A 23,864-nucleotide genomic window follows, 5' to 3' on the forward strand; every position below is an offset into this window, starting at 1 on the left:
TATATATATATATATATATATATATATATATATATATATATATATATATATATATATATATGCCATGGAAGTTTTACTCAGAAATAAATAAGAATAAAATAACATCAAATTCTGGAAAAGGGTTGTAACATGATGCTAAGTGAAATAAGTCAGATGCATACAGTCAAGAGGTGAGTGTATTTTCTTGTATGCAGGAGCAAGTACAAAATAAGGGGGAAAAGCATTGTGGAATCCCATGAAAATAGAAGTCCTTACAAAAAGGCTCCTTTCTATTTACCCTAAAAAATTTTAAAGCACCTCAAAAAGATATAGTTACTCTGTAAGTAATTTAACTACTAACCAGAAGAAAGCCTATCACTCTATAAAAAGACAATAAACTTCATATAATTAATCAGCATACTATTATCAAGGTCCGTTATCCAATTAAATGTTACTAGCTAAACATAAAAGTCAAATAATGACCTAGAACTGACCTAGAACTGGAAAAACTTTATCAATAAAAACATTTAGGAACGACAAATGAGAGAATTAACTGACAAAGAACTTTAAAATGTTATCTTAAATATGTTCAAGTCCTCATTAGTGTTTTGGGGTTGTATAGCACACGTTTACCATTCTTTGGGGCCTACGAAGTGTACTGTTGCTCACATTCCTATAAAAAGCTCTCAAATGTGTTCTCAGTATCTCTTTTACTAGAAGGTTTTCTATATTTAAATGGGGCCAAAATGTAAGTTCCATACATCAGGTTTACAGATTTTTAGAAGGAGGGTCCAAATACTTATATCAGCTTTGGTCACACAAGCTATTTTAAGCAAATGCTATAGATGCTGTCAGTTTTCTATAATTCTCATTCATAGGAGCTGACTTGATTACCAGGTCTCACTTTTCTGAAAGTAAAAATCTACTTTAAAATTTTAACAGACGTGATTTCTTGTAGGCTGGAAATAAACGCTTTAACTTTCTATAATCTCTAAATAAAAGAAACAAAATACTTTGAGGATAATAATTTCTTCCATGTCACTATTTTGTTTATTAAAATTAAAATCACTGTTTTTAATCTTTATAAATTTTAAGTCAAAAAATGCTCTGCATATACATATATAATGATAAATAAATAAAAGTGATTTAGTCACCATTTCTTCTGGAAGTAACTTTTCTCCTAGTTACCTTTTTTTTTGCATTAAATTGGAATTAACAATCAATAAGTTCATGAAATAAAACATCCTTAAATATACTAGCTACACCAGGAAGGCATATCAAAGCTCCTATATCTCATAAGTTGCAATGTATTTTTTCCCAATCTATACCATTGTGGAATCCATTATTCTGACTTCTGGCATCATGGATTATTTAAGTCATCTACATACACACTGATTTATTTGTTCTGCTTGTGTAAGTGATAACATAAAAATATATATGCTTATGTTTCCAACCATCAATATGCTTTTGTTTATTTATCCTCTTGCATCTTTCATTTTTGTCTTTTATATTTTAAGCAAAACCCACAAACACACACAAAATATACACACACACGTATAATTTTATAAACATAAAAACCTTAGGGCCATGTGAATTCTAGGCAAGAAATTTACCACTGAGTGAAAACCTCATCCTCTTTAAGCCATATATTTAGATGAATACTTATTTACTAGTTATACCTTTCTGTTGTATTGGCCATCTATTATTTTGTTAGATTTAAAAATATATATGGCTTAAAAATACCTCTGTTTAGAATAGAAGACACAGAGACAAACACACATACTTATTGTTATCTCAGACCAGACAAAGGCACCAAAAATACATTGGAGATATATTTTTTCTTGAATAGAAAAAATATACTATTCAAGAAAAAAATGCTGGGAAAACAGGGAATTCATGTGTAGCAAAATGAAACTAAACCTCTAACTCTCACCCTGCACAAAAATCAACTCAAAGTGAATCCAAGATTTAGACACTAGAACAGAGACCCTGCGCCTAATAGAAGGAAAAAGCAGGCCCAAATCTTCATCATGTCAGCTTAGGAACTGACTTCCTTAACAAGATTCCTTAAAGCACAAGAAGTAAAACCAAGAATGAATAAATGGTATGGACTCAAACTAAAAAGCTTCTTCTCAGCAGGGAAAAAAATTAATAACATGAAGAGAGAGCCTACAGAATGGGAGAAAATCCTTACCACACATACATCAGATATAGCACTAATCTCCAAGATATATAAAGAACTAAAAAAACTTAATACCAAAAAAAAAAAAAAAACAAATAACCCAATCAATAAATGGGCTAAGGAACTGAACAGACACTTTACATAAGAAATACAATCAATTAACAAACATGAAAACATTTTCATCATCTCTAGCAATTAGAGAAATGCAAATCAAAACTACTCCAAGATTTTATCTCACACCAGTCAGAATGGCCATCATCAAGAATACAAGCAACAATATATGTTGATGAGAATGTGGAGAAAAAGGTATTCTCATACATTGCTGGTGGGACTGTAAATTGGTGTGACCAGTATGAAAAGCAGTATGGAGATTCCTCAGAAAACTTTTAATGGAAAAGATTTGACCCAGCTATCCCACTCCTCTGTTTACATCCAAAGGACTTGAAATCAGCATACTACAGTTACAAAGCAACATCAATGTTTACAGCAGCTCAAACCTCAATAGTTAAACTATGCAACCAACCTATATGTCCTTCAACAGATGAATAGATAAAGAAAATGTAGTATATATACACAATGGAATATTAGTTAGTCTTAAAGAAGAATGTAATTATTGCATTTGCAAGTAAATGGATGAAGCTAAGCAAAATAAGCCAAATCCACAAAAAAAAAAAAAAAGCCCTAACGTTTTTTAATAAGCAGATGCTTATCCATAATGGGAGGGATAGGAAAGAATAAAGAAACTTTGGATTGAGCAGAGGGGACTGAGGGTGGGAGGGAATGTGAGGGTGGGAAGGTCAGTGGAATTAAACGGACATTATTACCCTATATACATGTGTGACTACACTACTGATGGGACTCTACACCATGTACATCCAGAGGAATGAGAAGCTGTGCTCCATTTGTGTAGTTTGTCAAAACGGATTCTACTGTCATGTATAACTAATTAAAACAAATTTAAAAACTGTTTATTTTAGTTTTAGATACAATGGTGCAGGGTATTATTTGTTCCTTGTTTATTTAAGGTGAGGTTATGTCATTCTTTTTGATATTTGACCTTGAACTTATAGACTCAAGAACTATAAGAAAACAAATTTCTGCTTTTTAAGTCATCTAGTGTTTTGTAATGTTTTTGGTAGTCCTAAAATACTAATATAAGACTTTAAACTCACATGTCATTAGAGATCAAAATGGAATTCTATAATAATAAAAAAATGTTAAATTAATCCAAAATATGTAACAATGATAAAAAAATATGCACCAAATAACAGAGCACATGAAGCAAGAACTGACAGAAACAAATAGGGAAATAGACAATTTAATAATAGTAGTTGGAGACATCAGTACTCCACTTTCAACAATGTATAGAAAAATTAGAATGATCAACAGTATAATAAAAGACTTGAAAAACACTATGAACTAGTTAGGCCCAACAAACATCTATAAAACACTTTATTGCACAACAGAATATACATTCCTTTCAAGCATCCATGAACCTTCTCTAAGGTAGACTATGTATGAGGTGACAAACTTCAATAAACTTCAGACCACAGAAACAATGAAAAGCATGTTCTCTGACCCCAGTATGTTCAATTAGATATCAACTTCAGCAAAAGATTGCAAGACCTTATACATATGTTGAAATGAGGCCACTCACTTCTAAATAACCAATGAATCAAAGAAATCAAGAGAAAAACAGATCATACTTTGAGATGGGCAAAAATGAAGACTCAGCATATCTAAACTTACAGGTTCCAGCTAAGTAGTGATTACAAGAATATTTATGATTATCAATTCCTATGTCAGAAAATGAAAAAAAAAAAAAACCTCAAATCAAAGCACTGAAAAAGAACAAATTATACCTAAAGCAAAAAAAAGCCAAAGAAAAAGATAAAGATTAGAGAAAATAAATGCTTTGTGAAATAAGGAAGAAATAAACAACATTACCCAATATTTCTTCTTTGAACAGATAAGCAAAATTGACAATATATATTAGCTAGATTAAGCTATATAACAAAAGGAGACTCAAATTGCGAGAATTAATAATGAGAAAACTTTAGTAACTTCCCAGAAATAAAAGGGAATATGGAGCCTCTATGTAACTGCTAATTCCAATTCTAGTTACATTTCTAACACAAATGAAAACACATTCCTACAAAAACTTGTAGTAAAATGATTATAACAGCATTATCCATAGCAGCCCAAAGGTGAAATTAACTAAATTGTCTGGTTACTGATAAATGAATAAAACTAATGTAGTATTTTATTTAAAGGAATGGTCTTCAGCTGTATAAAAGTAGCAAAACAGTGTGATACACGCTAAACACGTGTGAACCTCGAAGAATTAGGCTAGCTGGAAGAAGCCAGTAATGAAGGACCACATGTAGTATGAATTCATTCATATGAAGCATTCAGAAAAGGGAAATCTCTATATAGAGAAAGCTTAAAGGCTTCCTGTGGTTGTATGGACTTAGGAGAGTGAGAGCTAAAGTGTACAAGGATTCTGATTAGATGGACGTGTTCTAAATATGACTGCAGTGAAGGTTCACTTCTCTCTGAATTCACTAAAAGCCATTAGATGGCACACATTAAATAAGTTAATACTATGGCATATGAACTGTGTTTTCATAAAGCTGTCAATATTCTCCATTTGGTTCTTTTATAGCTTTCCTGGGAGTTTTAATTATGCTGATTATTCTTATTTATTTAAAGTCTATTTTTAATATTTCCAATTTATTTTCATTATAGTCAACATTTTCTGTGGCGATTAGGTGTTCACTTTTATCTTTCCTTCCTTCCCTCTTTTCTCTCCCCTCTTTTCTTTCTTCTTTCTTTCCTTTCCTTCTTTCTGTCCTTCATTCCTCCTTGTCTTCTTCTTTCCCTTCTTCATGAAATTCCCCCAGGTCAAGTTATTTCTCCATGTATTTTTGTGTTTACATTTTAGTATATTTTTACAGAAACTTTATGAACATGTCTACTGGGGGAGGGTTTAATCCTCCACATTAGATTGTTTGCTTCTACCAGATGTTGGAGAGGCATCCTGGGGATATGAAGAGCCCAGGTCAAATAAAATACCACAATATGTTCAAATGGTAATCAAGGAAATGCTGTTTAAAAGCAAAACCCTAAGTTACCGGTTCTAACCCAGAAGATAGACAATTTTGTTTGTTTCTCTAAGTTGGAAACAGCATTGGGAGTGGTGTGGAGGATGGTGTAAATCAAGGCTCATTAGCAGGAGTATAAATATTTACAAACACATATGTCAATATGCAGAATGAGAAATCCACTTTGGGAAGTCTACTCTTGAGAATATTCAATGCACATGAATAATTTTTATAGTACAGAAAATACAGAAAAAAAAAACATTAACTTCCTGAAATTAGGGAACTGGGAAAATATACTGATTTTTACACATTGGATAGAAACACTACAAAGCACTTACTGAATAGATCATATATAAATAAATCAACAGATAAATCCCCAAAGGATGATGCTGAAGAAAAATAAACATCTGCAAAAGAATATGTATAGTATGATACTATTTTCATTATTTTAAGGGATATGTGTATGCATACCTATTTACAACATCATTAAGTTTAAATCATTGATAGCATTCATGGGTGTCCAGTTCCACCAGAGAAAGAAATTGAAGGTGTCAGCCTTATCAGACTATGGAAAGAGAGAGAGTAAATAATACACAAGTGATATATATATAATATTATATTTACATATAATATTATATTTAATATATATTATATATATGTACCTGGAAAATACAATATCAGGCAATAGAGAGATAAGACTCTGTTTTGTTATTTTCTCTATTTTTTCATATGTTCCAATTTTTCCCTTAAAACTGAGAGGAAAGTGTTTTCAGATAGAAAGCTATATTAAAAAATTAATTTGGAACCTAATAATTGCCTTTAAAATATAAGTCTGGCTTTTAAAAAAAATCCCGAGATCTTAATAGAATACAAATTGCCTTCAAATAGGGTTTCTGCACATTTTAGCAATTAGAGAAAAAAGAATATCTTTGAATAATTTAAATATGGAACACACAGTCATTTAAGGCAAAAGTAAGTTATTTCAGACTTGATTTATCCTTTCAAAAATTTGTCCAAAATTCTGGTTTTCATCTTGGGTTTTTAATAGCTTATAAAAAGTTAATCACTAAGTCCTAAGTTTTAAATTCTGCAAATATTTCAACAAAATTGACATAGATGCATTAAATTATGTTGGAAATCATAACCTAGAGCTCATATGAATTATATTAATAAATATTATATATAATATTAATAAATATTATTATGCACTAATATATCATAATTATTATGTAATACAACTATGTAGTATATACTATATGTTTTTAATGGGTATGTTTCTACATCTGGGACAATGGGGGAAAATGTAATTTAATGAAGAGAAAAGTTTTCCTATATATTATGCAATTAAATTTGAGGTGTTTTGATTTTAAATGGTATAATATGAGCATTTACTAAAATATTCAGCCTACTACTATTGGATTAAAATAAAGTAGTAATAATGTGGATGATTGATACTTGCTCTACTGCTTTGATCACTTTTTATCCTGTTATTGATGACTTATTAATAATTAGATCTACACATTATGGCTAGATATATAGGTCTCTATTCAAAAAGTGTGGTCATTCTTTCTCATAATGTAAATCTTTGCCAAATTCATTTGTAACTCAGAAGTTAAGTGAATATGATGAATGGCATGGTGTTATGTTAAATAAATGTGAGAAAAGATAAAATCTCTCATTAAGTGCAAAAATGTGTGGAAGACTTGTTTTATACACACGAAAAGAAAGATATGACTATATTTGAAAGATGAGCTGAAACTCAAGATTGTCAGAGTGGAGTAAATATTTGCAACACTCAAAAACTGGAATATAGATCATACATAAAGAACACAATTATCTGGCTAATAAAAAGTCATAAAAATAAAAAGGGAACCCAAAAGAAAAACATGGAAAAAAATTCAAATTGGAAAAATATCAATTGCATGTTCAATAAATATTCATGATGTTTACACACCTAGGGAAATGCCATTTGATAATAATAGGAATGGCCATGTACTATGTTTCCAAGACATGAGATGGAAAGATGAGTCTCACATGTTAGAAGCATAGCATGTGCCATCCCTATTGGAATGAAATGACCAAATATGGTGTCAAAGACTGACTCTCTTTGACACACACTCCTAGTCAAGCCCCTTTAAGCCCTCTTCTCCACTAGATTTCATCCTTGATCATTAAAAACTACAGAATTTCAGTAGGAAATGAGGAGTAAGACAGACTCCCCAGAGTAGATATATACCTTCCCCCACCACCCCCTTTAGAGGCGAACACAAGCATAGCTTCTACCACTAACATTAGCAGGATAAAGACTGCAATCTCTATATACTCCCACTTTGGAAGGCTTAACACTGCCAAAAGTCTTTCTGCTTGTTCCAGGAAACACCTGAGGTTTGGACACTCTCTTCCAGTCTAACTTTGATAGGTGCCAGTCAAAAAACCCAGTTGAGTTTCCCATGGACCAATACACATTCTCATTTTCATAGATGTCTCACTTTTTTCTTTTAAATTTTTAACTCATTTGTTTATTTTTTATTTTTAGTTATACATGATGGTAGAATTCGTTTTGACATAATTATACAAGAATGGAATGCATTTTATTCTAATTAGGATCCCACTCCTACGGATGTACATGAAGGTGGGATTCACTGTAATGTATTCATATATATAAATAGGAAAATTATGTCAGATCCATTGAACTCCTGCCTTTCCTTTCCTTATCCCTGCTTCCTTCCATTCTCTTCCTTTGTCTAATCTACTGAATATCTAGTCTCCCCTCTCTGTCATTATTGTGGTTTGGCTTCCACATATGAAAGAAAACACTTGACCTTTATCTCTTTGGGTCTCACTTATTCACTTAGCATGATAGCCTCCAGATCCATCTATTTATTTATTGGAAAATACCCTAACTTTATTCTTATTACAGTCCCATTCTTGTGGTTGTACATAATGTGGAGTTTCACTTGTGATGTATTCATACAAGAACATAGGAAAGTTATGTCTAGTTCATGCTACTGTCTTTCCTATTCCTAACTCACCTCCATTCCCTTCATTCTCCTTCATCTAGTATTGTGAACTTCTAGTCTTCCCCTCATCTCCCACTTCTGTGTGTCTTAGCATCCACATGTCAAAGAGAATATTCAACCTTTGATATTTTTGGGAACTGGCTTATCTCACTTACCATGATACTCTGTAAAGTCATAAAGTCACTTTTTTACAGCTGAGTAATATTCCATTGTGTATGTATGTATGTGTATATATATCACATTTTTCTTAATATTACATATAATATTAATTTTCTTCATAATTGCCATTCTGACTGGAGTGAGATGAAATTTCATTGTAGTTTTCATTTGCATTTCTATTCTAGAAAATATTTGAATTTCTCAAATTGCTAAAGATGTTGGTCATTTTTTAATATATTTGTAGATTTTTCATGTTTTCTTTTGAGAAGTATTTGTTCGATTCCTTTTGCCCATTTATTGATTGGGTTATTTAATTTTTTTGGTGTTAACTTTTTTGACTTATTTATACGTTTTGAAAATTAGTGCTCTATCCGAGGTGTAGGTGGCAAATATTTTCTCTCATTCTGTGGGCTCTCCCTTCACATTCTGATTGTTTCTTTTTCTGGGAAGAACTGTTTTAGTTTGAAGCCATAGCTGTCCACTTCTAAGATTCTGCTTTATGCATTCACAGATCCCCCTTCACTATACCCTCAGTTAAATCACCCAGTCACCTCTTCACATGTCAAAGTTGAGTTCAGTAAAACCAGGAGACAGTTCACAGAAGACCCTCTTCTCTATTGCAAGACTATTACTCATTAAAAGCTGCCTGTACCACTTTAATAAACGGCCAGTTTGGGAAATTTGTGACAATGTTGAACAAATTTTTCTTTTCGTTTTGTCTTTATTTTCAAACTTCACATTTCCAATCTTTTGAACATGGACAAAATTCCAACCTCTTGGGAGTGGGCAGATTCCTAAGGGAGCACCATCCATATTAGATCCACCAGGGTAACAGTCACAGACAAATATGGCATTGAGGAGGAAGAAAATAGTCTAGGTCTTGCATAATGTCCTCTAGTAATGATGCCCTAGTGGTCTTAGGCTGGCTATTCTAGACTAACTGTTATATAATATAATAAAAAAAATAAATCTTTAATTGATCAAGTAACAATAGCTTGGTTTCTCTACCTAAAATGAAAACATGTATCACCTAATACACTTTGTTCCAGTCATGACATCTCAACAAAAATCTCTATAGAAAATGCAGGAATCGAACTAAATTACCCTTAAAATTTTCCTCCAGATTTGACATTGTAATAATCATACAAATATTCTGATGCTAAACACTTTTGTATCTTTTAAGGCATTGGTGACATTATAATGGTGATAAAAATCCTTAAGAACATGGGCATGTGTTTCAGAAGCTTGCCAAGTTCTTCACAGTCTTAAAATACAAACCATTTGATCTGCTGAGATCGACCTGTAATGTAAGAGCCATTAGGAAAATAAATATGCATTTAACTTAATCATTCTGTATTTATCATCCTTGTTACCTCATGACTTAATTAGCTTCTATTGAGTGTGATGGTCTGCTAGAAATCACACAATTAGTTCTGCATCTGCTGCACCTGCTGCTGCTGACCTCAGGGCATTTATACCTAAAGACAGATGCTCAAGCACAGATAGCAAGGGGTGCTTCCAATGGCTCCTATGTGTAGTCAAAGAAAACTAAGGGTAGTGTATAATTTTCTAATTGTTAACTAATTTGCGTTTGTACTTATTTTATCCTAGCAGCTTCTTTCTTTTTTCATTGCCAAAGTATTTATTTCCACCCTGATGCCCTACAGAACAGTTTCGTAATGTTTGGAGAATATTCCTAAAATAGATTGAGATTCAGCAAAAAATAAGAAACAGAGACATCCTCTTCTTATCAAAATGATCAAGAGGAAGAAATACAGCGGGCATGGAACTTCAGTTCCACTTTAAAGATAAGTGTACCTCCAAAAACCATATTTGGACTGCTTGTAATCTTGACAATTTGACAGAACACTTCCAGATAGTGAATTCAAAATATAGTAGCGTTAATCCTTAAAACATACAAGAAATGTAAAGAAAATTTTAATGTGTCCATGATTGATTTTTCAAAGCAGTAATTTTCTTAGAATATGAAAATCAGACCATCTCAAGTTCTGACTGATTGAAACTGATTGGGCTATGTAGGATCTTGATGGCTTGAGCACAGAAGTACTTCCTGCCAAATCGGAGTAAGGGCTCAGTGGAAACAGGAGGGCTGAGAGAGAGAGAGAGAGAGAGAGAGAGAGAGAGAGAGAGAGAGATAACGGGTATCTTAAACTATGGAATACATAGCCAGGACTGGAAAGCACAAGAACTTGAACCTTGATCTATCAAATTCTAAAGTTCACAATCTTCCATTGATTTGTTATCAAAGTAAGTGCAACAGCAAAGTTACATAGTAAAGTTGGTTTAGAAATATGAGATAAATTTTAATTTCTTTCCAAAGAAGAGACACAATTAAGAAAAGAAAATTTAATTTCAAGCTTGAAATACGAAGGGAGAAAAAGTGGGGTGAAAGAATATGAAGTACCTGAGCACACAAAAGGAAGAATGGGCAGAGTCACACAGCACTCCCAACCTTCAAACTCTTTGGCCAAGAATTTTTTTCTATAACAAAAGCATTTTTTTCTATAACAAAGCATTCCTGAGGAAATACTGGAGCAAAGTTTGCTTCATCCCCAAATGCAACTCCCTCAAGCTCCGCATTTTTCCCAGGTATTCTTTAATGTAAACCATCTCTACATGATATATTATTCCATGGTTAACCTGTTTAAAAAGAAGTGCAGACTCCATCCCATTTTATAAACTTCCAGTGAAATTACAAATATTAGCCTCTGAGCCAAAGAATGGAAAAGAAACCTGTATGCTTTATTCAACTTACTGTCTTTCAAAACTACTTGATCAAGGGACATTTTATTCATTAAAATGGCTTTTGGTGTCCAACAGAAACAGGGAATAATTGAACACGGAAACACTGCATTTGCTTATTTTTCTATTGCTATTTCTAGGTCACTATGGGAAGATTTAATTCTACATAATAATTTTAATCAGAATCCAACTGAGTAATATGTTATTTATTAAGGGGATATTTCAGAAAACATGATTACGATGCAAATGACATCATAAGTTAAAATAGTAATTCTCAATCAAAGAAGAAAGAAAAGCTGAGAATTGGAGATAATGAAATGTGATGGCTAAAAGCCAGTCTATTTTAATTGAGATTTATAAAAACAACTAGCATTTCAGATTTAGCATATGCTGTAAAATGTATTTGCCTTGAGTGAGATAAGTAGAATTGTTTGTATGGTAATATAATTTTCTGAAAGTTCAGATTGGTTAGAGTAATTTATACTTCCCTTTCATGTCTATTTGTATAGTTGAAATTTTCACTACTGGTAGATTACACTTTTGCTGCCTTTGAAAATGTAAACCACTAGTCATAGTTGGTCTAAAGCCATTAGACTGTGCTTAGTCAACTCTGTTACCAACACAAATTGTATACAAACAATTTTGGCTAATTAACAATATTTCTTTCATATACAGATATGTTTTAGAAGACTTCCAGTAACATAAGACTCTGAACATGCTAAAAAAATGAAAGCAACCCATTTAATAACAGGGCATTTCTTTAAAAATTCAGAAATTTTTTATCACCTTTCAGTGGTTTGGTGGTTATCCTAATAAATAAGAAGAATTAAGATTACATTACATGGGTGTAACATTAAAGAATAAAAATTCTACTTGAGGGAGGTGGGCTTGGGCAGCCCTTGTGGGAAAATTTCAGCAATGGCAGGGTGAGAGGAGGAGACACAATTTTAGGTGGATATGGAGAGAAAGGAGTTCAAGGTCTAGGGCAGGAGGAAGGTGTCAGCAACAAGGGGATTCCAGGAGGATGAGAGAGTGGAATTTCCTTTGGAGTATAGAAGGTGCCTCCAAACCCCCTCTCCCCACCCCCCACCCCCGCCAGTGAATGCCCAGTTTTACCCTCCTTGCAGTAGGCACTAGAGCTCACCTTCAGAAAACAAAGAGGATTGGGTCCATCCTCAGTTCCAGGGAGCAGAGTCTGTGCTGTGGAGGGATTTCTTCTTTAACCACTGTGGTGCAGAACCTCATCTCCAGATACTTGCAAAACAGATTCCAGATTCAGGTGTGGCTCTATGAGCAAGTGAATATGCGAATAGAGGGCTTTATTATTGATTTCTATGACTACGTGAATTTTGTATTAGATGATGCAGAAGAGATCCATTCTAAAACAAAGTCAAGAAAACAGCCGGGTTTTATCATGCTAAAAGGAGATAATATTACTCTGCTACAAAGTGTCTCCAATTAGAAATGATCAATGAAGTGAGAAATTACAGAGAAAGCTACATTTTTTTTTTCTTAATTTAGGTGTCCTTTGCTGGGAATATAGTTCTAAAACATTTGTTCACATTGTTTTGATGACCCTTCTGTTATAACCAGATGGAAATAAATGTTGTGGGGCTCTTTTTATTTAAAAAAAAAAGAAAGAAAATTTTACATTGTTTCTTCCTAAAAAATGTGGGTTTGGGAGGGGGAGCAACTCTAGATAGGCAAAGGGGTCGGAGGGGAAAGGAAGGTGGAAGGAGATAGAGAAGATGGTAGAATGAGATGGACATCATTACCCTAAGTACATGTATGAAGGCACAAATGGTGTGACTCTACTTTGTGTACAACCAGAGATGTGAAAAATTGTGTTCTATATGTATAATATGAATTGTAGTGCATTCTGCTCTCATATATAACAAATTAGAATAAAAAAATTTAAAAATTCTACTTGACAGAATACAAGCTAGTCATCCAGAAGAATAGTTTTGTTGTTGTTGTTGTTGTTTTTACCATGTCTCTTAAATACATGTGCTGACTGAAACTTAGTCTTTTTAACCATAACTTGCTCTTATTGGGAAAATTTCCTATTCATGAGGTTTTATAATTAGCACAAAGTGTCTCCATCATTATTTGATGCACAAATAATCATACCTTTTTGCAAATTTTTAATGAGAAGAGCAGACATATAATTCACTGATTACACACATGAAAATTAATAGTACTGATAATAATAGATCTTCATAAAATATCGTAATTTATTTGAGAAGACTTTAACACAGGTAGTTCTAGATTAACACTAGATTCAAAAATAAACGTTTCTCTCTAGTTTTTAAATAATTATTATTAGGAGCTTGTTGTATATTACTTAATATATAGTCAATGAAAACGTTTGTACATCGTTTTGTAGATATTTACTAAGTGCCTAAAATGTGCAGATCATTGAATAGAAAAAAACAAAGAGACTGATAGGAGGTATAAAATTGTGGTGATGTGTGTACAAAGAAAGAAATTGAATAACAATGGAAGAAACTGAAATATACAAAATATTGCCAAAGAGAATAATTTGAGGGAAGGGAATATCATACTGGAAAGGGAATATAATAGTACAGACAACCTTATACTTGGTCTACATTATTAATTAAAATTATTTATTAATTAAAAATTAGTAAATTTTTATTCTAAGAACATTACACATGGTAACACATTCTTTCTACAATACCATAAGTATACCCAAATTTTCACTTCTATACTAGAAAACTGAGCCATAATTTAGAAGTTAATTAACTTACTTCTGGTAATTGGTCCAGGTGCAAGCCCCAAGAGGTATGCTTCAGAGCATCTACAACAGAATAACTTATACTGTATTTGGAATTTAATAGAGGAGGATATTCTCTGAAAATAATGGATACCTGGCTTTCAGAGGCTTCATAAAAGGCATTTATTTATATTAGTGAATTTACAAACTTCTAGGAACTTCTAGAAACTTAAGAGACATCATTTTCCAATCAGCCCAACAAAAATGGATCTGCTTTCCAAGGATATCTCACATTCCTTTAGATAATAATTGAAGATACATAAACCCCAAATGACAACCATTTATATGAGACAATATGTCAAAAGATGTGAAACATAAACCAGCAATATCTTCCCACATGTGGATCTATACTGGGAGATGGATTGTAGTTGTTAGAATGGTGAGCTCAGACTGAGATTAGTTGGTTAATGACATCAGAACAGGATGTCCAGATGACATATTCATAATAAAATGATTCATGACTATGTGGAAGAGTATGTTCTCTGTCTGTACCAGATCAACATGAGGTGTCTTACTGAATACAGCACCCCTAGATGTATGCATGGATATCTGAGGGTAATAAATCATATTTTCAAAAAAAAATCTAGAAAAGAAGAAAAATTAAAATTAAAAAAATGAATTATCCATAATCATAAAATCCCAAGAGTATTAATTTTCACAATGTATATTCTGTTTTTTTTAAATAGGAACTCAGAGTGAATATTTAGTCAGGTTAATAAAATGATCTTCAACATTCTCATTTTGTAAAATGTCCTGGCTTTAGGTTGTGATAATGTTATTATTCAGTTATGTGTTTTCTTATTTAGGAACATTTATATTGTATTTACTTTTTCCTTACTATAAATTATGCTGTAATAAGTAATACTCTATCAATATTCATTCAAATTTCCGAATTTTTCTTGGGTTGTGAGCTTATATATAGAATCAACGGAAAATATGTGAATATGTGAAAAACTTTCTTATGGTTTGCCATTTCTACATACACACATCTATGACCAATAATACCATCCAGGCACGTACACACACACACACACACACACACACACTTACAAGGAAATTAAATGAAGTAAATATTTCATTTTTCCTTTATTCAAGTTCCAGTAAGGTAGATAATTGCATTCTTACATTTGCATTAGACATTTTTCAATTCTTTTCCTTGAAATTTATTTTCAAATACATTATTGAAATAAATTTATGAACTTTCTACATTAATAATTATCTTTTTTTGAGACATGTATTTTCCCATATTTACTCTAATTTATGGTTTACATTTTATTTTGTTCTATGGTACAGATTAATATGCTCCCCACAAAAACCTCATAATCCAGCTAAGAAGATTAATATTTTATATTGGTAAAATTTCAAAAAGCTAGATTGAGCTTCACTCACAAAAGACTTAAACTGTGATGCAGACATTAGAGGAAATAGGATAATGAAGAGGGAAGTCAACATAGCTCCAACCTTCCTGCAGTGCATCAGAAATTTTATTTTTAATATTTAGCATACATTTATTGATGGGCAACTCTGGCTTAAGGTGATTGGGCACTGGAATTCTGAATAGGAATGGACTAAGAATACCAATAATAACTCAGTTCTTTGGGAATCTGTGGATTCCTTGAGAAGACAATATTTAAACAATAAAAGGAAATATACATGGATTGGATATGACAGATGTTATTCTGGTTAAATGGGTTCTCAGTAAGGCAAGACTCTGATGCAGTGAAAGGAAAAATAAAAGTAATTACAATTTAATAAATAATGTAAAGCTAAGTATGGTGGCAGACATAAAGGGTGATCTGGGTTTGAAAAATAAGAGCTCTTTCAGAAAAGAATAGAGAATAAAATGCACATGGCACTAGGTGTAGAAAAAAGGCTTAATTTTTATAAGGACCTTAAATATCAGAATCAAAGTTTTAGACTTCATCCTATAGACACTTGACATCAAATATTTTTAATAATATTAGATTTAGAAACTGAGATAATTCCCTATCAATAAATCACATTGTTAATTTTCCGTGAAATATATTTTAAATAATGGATCATTTATGCCTTAGATATTTAACTACTGTGCAATTCTGCTTTTATTATGTCTATTTATAGACAGAAACAATTTCCTTCCAACAAAATAATAAATGAAATGTATAAACAAAAATGTAGTTTAGTAGAGTGGAAGGTTCATGGGCTTTCAGAACAATATCTATATTAAGTCCTTGATTTATTAGCAATTATGTTTTTGATACTTAGAAAATTATTAGTCTTTAATATTCTCAAATTTTTATAATAATGCCAAGTATTGAGATTGTTTAGAAAACAAAATAGAAAATATAATAAATGTAATATCATATGAAGTATTAGCAGCAACTCATGTCTCTTTTTTCTAAGCAAGGCAACTTTCAAAAACAGCCACTGAATCAATTACTGTGAGTCAATCATTTTCAATTTGTATTTTTGTCTCATGAAGTTGATCTAATTAACTAATAGATTCCATTGGATCATTAATTATAATGTAACAAATCACAAGATTCAATTATAAATTCATTTTTAGTATGAAAAAGGCAATTTTTATTTTGGAAATAGTCTCATGGAATTGTTTAAAACGAAAAAAAACCCTGTTAATTTCATAAACATCCTTTCATTTACATGTTTTACCAAAGAACAGTTTGATATTGATATTTTAAATTTCTAAGCATAGAAATGCAACTTATAGGTTGTATATCCACATGTATATAATTGTTTTTATTTTTTAACACATTACATCAGCATAGAAAAATAAAAATAAAAATAAAAAGCTTAATTTTTATTTAATCATGTAAAGTAAAAATTAAAAATAATATACTTTTTCTTTTAAAAACTCTCATTTAACTTTGGAGTTTAGCAGAAGAAATGAAAGTTATAGCTCCTTTCTGCTTCTACTTTCTGGTTGGGCATCCATCTTTGGGGTTAAATCACTTCATCCCGTGGTGACAATAATTGTTCGATACATATACAAACGAACTTCCCAGAAGGATGCTGGGTGAGAACCGAGCCTGACTACACCAGGGTTCCAAATTGCTAGACTGCAAAGCTTGTGTTGGAATCCGATTTTCCTGCAATATTGAAGAATCATGGTTGTAGAACGATACAAAAGACAGAGAAGATCATAGCTAATGGATGAACAAATAGGGAGAACTGGAGATGCAATATGGTTTTTGCTCCAGCAATTCACAAATAGATGTCCACCCCTGGACCTCCAAAGAATTCACCCTAAAACATGAAACTACCACAAGGGCTACATAAACACGTACTTAATATTTTAACATTATGTGTTCTTTAAACTCTCTATTCATACCTATATATATATATATATATATATATATATATATATATATATATACACATATATACATATTTATAAATTATAATTACCTAGTATATGATTTTGGGGATGTGATTTTTAAAGAGGATATCTAAATTTCCAGGAATGCTTTCAATGAAGATTTAGTGTCAATCATTGTTTTCAAACATTGCTCTAGGCAGCAGGTTAAAGTGTTTAAGACAGGAAGTAGGTTTTGATAAGTGTGTATAAGATTTGGATTAAGATTTTTTTCCTTTAAAAATTAGGAGATAACAAATCTGGTTATTTTTTCCAGTCAACTTTGTGGCAATATCGCACAAATTTTTACTACTATACAGAATACCCAGTTAAAGAAAATGGGAACAAAAGATAGTGGAACAAATATTATATGTACATGTTCTCTCTCTTCATAGAACTATGGATTATTCTATTTAGATAGGTAATTAATTAATTTAAATAGAAAGAGAGGCTGAGCAATATTCCATTGTGTATATATTACTCAGCCATAAAAAAGAATGACTTTTTGACTTTTGCTGGTAAATGGATGGATCTGGAGACTATTAGGCTAAATGAAATAAGCCAATCCTAAAAAACCAAAAGTCAAATGTTCTCTCTGATATGTGAATGCTAATACACAGCAAGGGGGCATGGAGAAGAAGAACAAAAGTTAAGTGGATTAGACAATGGGAATTAAGGGATTAGGAATAAGAAAGATAGTGGAGTGAATCTGACTTTTCTCTATGAATACACCACAGTGAATTACCACATCATGTACAACCACAAAACTCTGGTTCTAATTAGAAAAAGATGTAATCTGTTTGTATAAATATGTAGAAATATACTCTACTGTCATATATAACCAAAAAGAATAAATAAAAATGAATAAAAAGAAGCAACAAATAAATAGGAAGACAGTGATATACCAATCTATTTATCTATATAGTATTATCTTGTTTGTGTGAAATTATCTCATTTAATTTTAATAAGAAACTATAAAGAAGGCATTATCATTTTACTTTCCTATGTGGGGAAGCTACATATTAAAGATATTGCATTTTATCTATCTCGTTCAGTTGGTGTCAGCACTGAAATTTTATTTAATATTTCTATGACACCAAGTGTACAGTCATTTTTGTGGTCTAATATGTTGCACTAAAGTGAAATTCTCAAAACTGGCTGTTCAACTTTTCTAAAATCCAATTTGAATTTTGAAGTCTAGGTGAAATATCAGGAACCAGTGATCATATTGTGTTTCTGATCTTCTTCTCTTACCTAGATGAAAATACAAACCAACTTGACATAAATTTGTGGTAGTTTCCCATGGTTGCTGGATGAAGATTAACGTAAAATACTGCTGGATCTCACTCTTTCTAGTGTCATTTTCATTATGTCTGCCTTAGCACACTAAAATGCAGCTATAATCAGTTTGTCTCCTTTTTCTCACACTTGTAGAACTCATTTCCCATCTACAGAAAGTGGCACCATATCTATTTGCCTGGAACACTCTCATCTTTTTACCACCCTAACCCTTGTCTTACCACTCCCCCTCATCTCAAACATTATGTGTGCCAAATATTTTTTCTGAATCCCTGAGACCAGGTTATGGATCCTCTAAGCAAGTTTCTATAACACGTTCAACTTTGAAAAGAACTTGCTACACTGCATAGTGACTGCTTATTTAATTTTTGTATGTCTGCTTAATCCTTGATTGCACAATGATAAAAAAAAAACTGTGCCAATCTTCTTCAAGATTCATCTCAAGAACTGAATCTGATATCCAGTTTCAATAAATACTTACTGAATAAATGACCTTTTAAACTGCTATCACCAAATAATTTCTTTCAGATAAGGGTCATCTCTGCTCAAAGTTTCTAAATTAAAAAAGGAAATAGCAATGAATTCCACTTCTATTATGAATGATCTTAATAGAAGACTTTTAGACAATTTAAACTAGAAGATTTTATAAACCTATAGTTTGAATTCTTATGTCACATTAAATATACTATTCGAAATGACTGCCACTTGCTTAGTTCTCTGTATATAATACACATGCTAGAATATTGTGTTGAATGTATATGAAATAGATTTTAACACTACAGCATAAATCTGTGATATTTAGATGGTGAAGTATCAATTTAAATTAGAATAAAATAAATAGATGTGTAACTCTGTTCTTATTCTCTTTTGTAATATGTAAAAATTGAAATTCATTGACCTAAGTGCAAAAAGTCAACTATGAAAAAAAAAGACGTAAGTTTGTAATGTAAATTAGACAGAAAATATTTAAAGTATGGTTTTCTCCCATTTAACTAAGTGTGGCTCTTGTGTTAGTGATTGAAAACTTAGAGCATAAGTTGGCCTGTTCAGGATCATTTTTTTGAAACCTCATTAAGAAGAGTCAATTCTAAAATGTGTGTGTTTTTTAAAAGATAAAATTATTTCTCTTTGAGGTCAACATATTTAGGAGGCAAGTGAATTGATGTCAAATTTCCAATGAGCATGTGGATTTTTCCTAATTAACAGGATTCACAAGGAGCAAAAAAAAAACCTAAAAAAATTTAAAAGTCAGATAATGTAGTCTACCATTAATCAACTAATTTCAATACAAGTAGCTGAGTCATTGATTCTTGTTATGTGTTGTACTGGTCTCCAACATTGATGAACTATAGTGAACTGAACTTCTAATTTATAGCATCCACTCTAGAATTCATGACTTTCAGCTCTACTGGAGAAAGCCTACTTGTCCAATTGAAGGATCTATTTTTAGTTTGTGAAATATATTAATGTTCTTGCTATCACTCTGTAATACACAAATACATAAATCAAGCCAGTGCACAAGTACATTTAGGAGAAAAATGTTATATTATTTTTTTCTTCTTAAAAACACATATTTTTTAAACATTTTTTTGTAGCTGTAGATGGACACAATGCCTTAATTTCTTTATTTTTATGTAGCGCTAAGGATTGAACTCAGTGCCTCACACATGCTAGGCAAGCACTCTGCCACTGAGCTATAGCCCCAGCTCAAGAACACTTATTTTAAAATCATCTTCTAATGACAAAGGTATATAGTCAGGCAGAATAATATTACAACAATGATTTAAAATATGCTTGTTCACTGGAAGCATTTACTGATTTTTAGTACCTGTACCAATTTTCAAACCTCAAATACTCATAATCTATAGAATAGGTCAAAAAATAATAGTAACTTTCAGGGATTATAGTGAGAATTGAATGAGGTAAGCAGATAAAAATGTATCACAATGATTTGCATATAGTAAACTCCCTGTACATGCTACTTATTAAATATAATTAAGATTAAATGTTAATATGGCGATTATCAGTATTAACATTGTCCCTTTTTGGAGGGGCTGGTAATTGGGGACTGAAATCTGGATGCTAATCATGAGTTTTAGCATTAAGTTATATCTCTAGGTCAGCAACATTCCTCTCTTGCAACAGTTGACCATTTAGCAATTTAATCCTTATTTTTCTTGAAACTAAGCAATTAATAATACTGCTTATTAAATGAGTGAAAAATACAGCTCAATCCCTCAGAATTCCATGATTTCTTTCACTGCACAAGGGCAAGGTTAATTCAAATGTTAACTCCTTTTATTAAGTTTCATTTATAACTATATCCCCCTAGCTTAGCAATAGATGATTTTATTCAATAGTTATATAACTCAATTTTCACCTACATCTATTGCTTATTAATTTCATCTTCTATTACATAATAAATTCATAAACTTCTTGTCACATTTGTTATTTACTAATGAAATACTTCATAGCCATTGTTGTCTGGGGTAGAGGTTGTGATAAGATCCTTCTCTTAGAAGATTTAGCATACTTAGATGTTAAGAAAAAAAAGGAAAAGAATATAGAGAACAGAAAATGATACTGATAAGAGAGGATGGATATATGCAGTTAAAACTTTTAGAATTTTTTGAAAGACAGATTCTCCAACTACTAGAACATAAAACTCATCTAGTTTATTTCTTAAAATAGTAATAACTATTATCTTAGTCCGTTTGGGTTACTACAGCACAAAACCAATGACTAGGTGGTTTAAACAGCAAATGTTTATTCATTGTGCTTCTGGAGGTTGGATGTTGAAGATCAAGCTGCAGGATGAGTTGGTGTCTGATGCCAAGTTTTGCACTCTCCTTATATTGTTATGTGATGGAAAACATGAGAGAGTAGGGGATGGAGAGAGTAGGAAAAGAGAGAATGTGAGAGAGACAGTGTGTGTTTTCTTGTATTTTTTCCTAGAAAGTATTCCAGAATACCTTACATTATTAATACCCCTTTCCAGTGTATAAAAACAAGCCTCAAATAAGATTGAAGAGCTGAATATATCCAGGACTGCACAAAATGTAATTTGGGGGAGAACTTATTGATAACCGTGTGGTCCCGGCCAGCAAAACCAAGTATATCCCTGTAATTTGGATCAGAAGGCAGCGTGTAGATATAGGTCAAGGCAAAAGTGACTTCATTCAAGTCAAGATGCACCTGGTTTATCTTAAGCTAATAACAAGTTGTCAAGAACATTCCCAGTGGCAGGTCCAGTTGTAAAGCTTCATACACCACTCTAACAGATTTTTCTATTCATAGTATGCTGGAAAACTAGGCAGGAAAACTGACAAGGATTACTCAGGGGTGATGTTTGGAGATTTAAGATGGCTGAGTTATGTTTAGCTGAATCCAGGTCTCATGGTACAGTCACCATCATGAGGGGTCCATCCTCATGATCTCATCTAAATCTAAAGCCCCCCAAAGGGCCCCTTCTCCTAACATACCATGGAGTTTGGTACTTTAACATACATATTTTGAAGAGACATAAATATTCAGTCCATAGGACTTGATAATTCCTTGGCCATTCTCCCCATTCCAACAAATCAAAATTTTCAAATGAGCATCTGAAATTTTTAAATATATAACTACTCAGTGCAATTCTCTCTGCTTGAAAGATTCCTCTTCTCACATCATTACTCTTCTGCTAAAATTAGTTACTCCTAGTAGAAAGTTAGTACCATCCTTGCTTATAGATCCTCTGACCCTTGCTCAATGGTAAATTATTCTTGTTAATTCACTGACTTCACCAAACCATATGTTCCTTCAAAGCCGGTGTCTTTGTATCACTGTTACAAGACAGTTATGTTTTGTAACAGTGATACAAGTATCTCTGAGTAGTTACACAAAGAATTTGTTGATTGAATGAATAAACTATCTTTCCCTTGGAGACAAATGACACAGACTTAGTCATTAAATAAGAAGTAAGATACCAAGGCGCTGAAGATGATGCACAACTCCACGAGTTCTCATCTCTGCTCATGTCAGGAATAAAGGAGCTGGTATAAATTAAAATGAGCTTATTAGAGGAATGTGCTACCTTCTGACTTTATATTTTTAGATGAAACTAATGTGAACTTTGAAGTGACTAGGTAACACCTGAAGCTTTAATTAAGAAAGTACACTAAGCTGGGAGCATGGACAGATGCCTGTAATCCCAATGGCTCTGGAGGCTGAGGCTGAAGCATTGCAACTTCAAAGTGAGCCTCAGCAACAGTGAGGCACTAACCCTAAATCAGTGAAATCCTATTTCTCTATAAAACACAAAATAGGGCTGGGGATGTGGCTCAGTGGTCGAGTGCCTCTGAGTTCAATCCCTCGTACCTCCCCGCAAATAGACTAGTTAGAAAATAAAAGATTTCTGGCCTTAGGGTTTGGAATGAGCCAAAACTTGTGTAGATGTGTTAGAAATACTGAGGTGTTGCAAGAAATCAAACATGTGCTTGGAAGTGTGTTGGCAAAGCAGTAAAAATATTCTTCTGCAGAAGGGTGTGTCCCCATAGGAATCCTGCTAGCAACCGCACTGGGCGGGGCTATCCACAGTTTTTATTCCCTAAAAAGCACTATTCCTTGCTCCCATGGGAAGAGTTCAGGGCACAGGATACACGACTAGCTAATTTAAAATTGGGAAGAGCCCAGAAAGGGGCAACAGTTGTTATTGGATTCCTGGTAGGTGATTTAAAATGAGTCCATTCTGACCACCTGGTTCCCTAACTTAAGATGGGTTCATTATACACATGAAATTTAAGACAGTAAAACTTTTATTTTCTTTTTCTTTCTTTCATCTTTTCTTTTTTTTTGCAGTAAATGTTTAACTTTGATAGAAAATAAAACATAAATCTTACAGAGGTAAATTAGTAACTCTGGGCCATGTTAACAAATCAGGAGAAGAACTGAATTTCCACAGCCAGTTTGGGGTTCCTCTCCTCCTGAACATTCTCCATTTCAAAAATGCAATCCTCTTTGTGTAACAATTCGTGCTTTCTTCTGGGTGTGCTCTGTAGAATTAGTTTAAGTTAAGCTGCAGATGAAGTAGGAATAAAAAGATTTGGTAATAAATAAGAGGATCGAATTTTAAAATACTAAGTTTGGCAGTGAGAAATTTTGTGGACTACTTCAAAGCATTAAATGTAATTAGCCTTCTAAGAATAGGCACAAATTATTTTTTTTTCCTACA

The 23,864-nt window shown here is 32.3% G+C and overlaps 1 protein-coding gene across 1 annotated transcript; it reads left to right on the top strand.

Annotated features, from left to right (window-relative positions):
• Positions 1-12,309: 12,309 nt before the first annotated feature.
• LOC107136593 (small nuclear ribonucleoprotein E-like) lies at positions 12,310-12,669 on the top strand. Its single transcript, XM_015478911.2, has one exon. It carries the CDS (start codon positions 12,310-12,312, stop codon positions 12,667-12,669), a length of 360 nt encoding a protein of 119 aa, XP_015334397.1.
• The last annotated feature ends 11,195 nt before the right edge of the window (positions 12,670-23,864 follow it).

Source organism: Marmota marmota, unplaced genomic scaffold (assembly GCF_001458135.2).
Source record: "Marmota marmota marmota unplaced genomic scaffold, marMar, whole genome shotgun sequence".
In the NCBI taxonomy this organism is placed as follows: Eukaryota; Metazoa; Chordata; class Mammalia; order Rodentia; family Sciuridae; genus Marmota; species Marmota marmota.

Excerpts from the sequence above, each read along its gene's own strand:
- LOC107136593 (XM_015478911.2), top strand. The coding sequence starts at position 12,310 with ATGCCCAGTTTTACCCTCCTTGCAGTAGGCACTAGAGCTCACCTTCAG.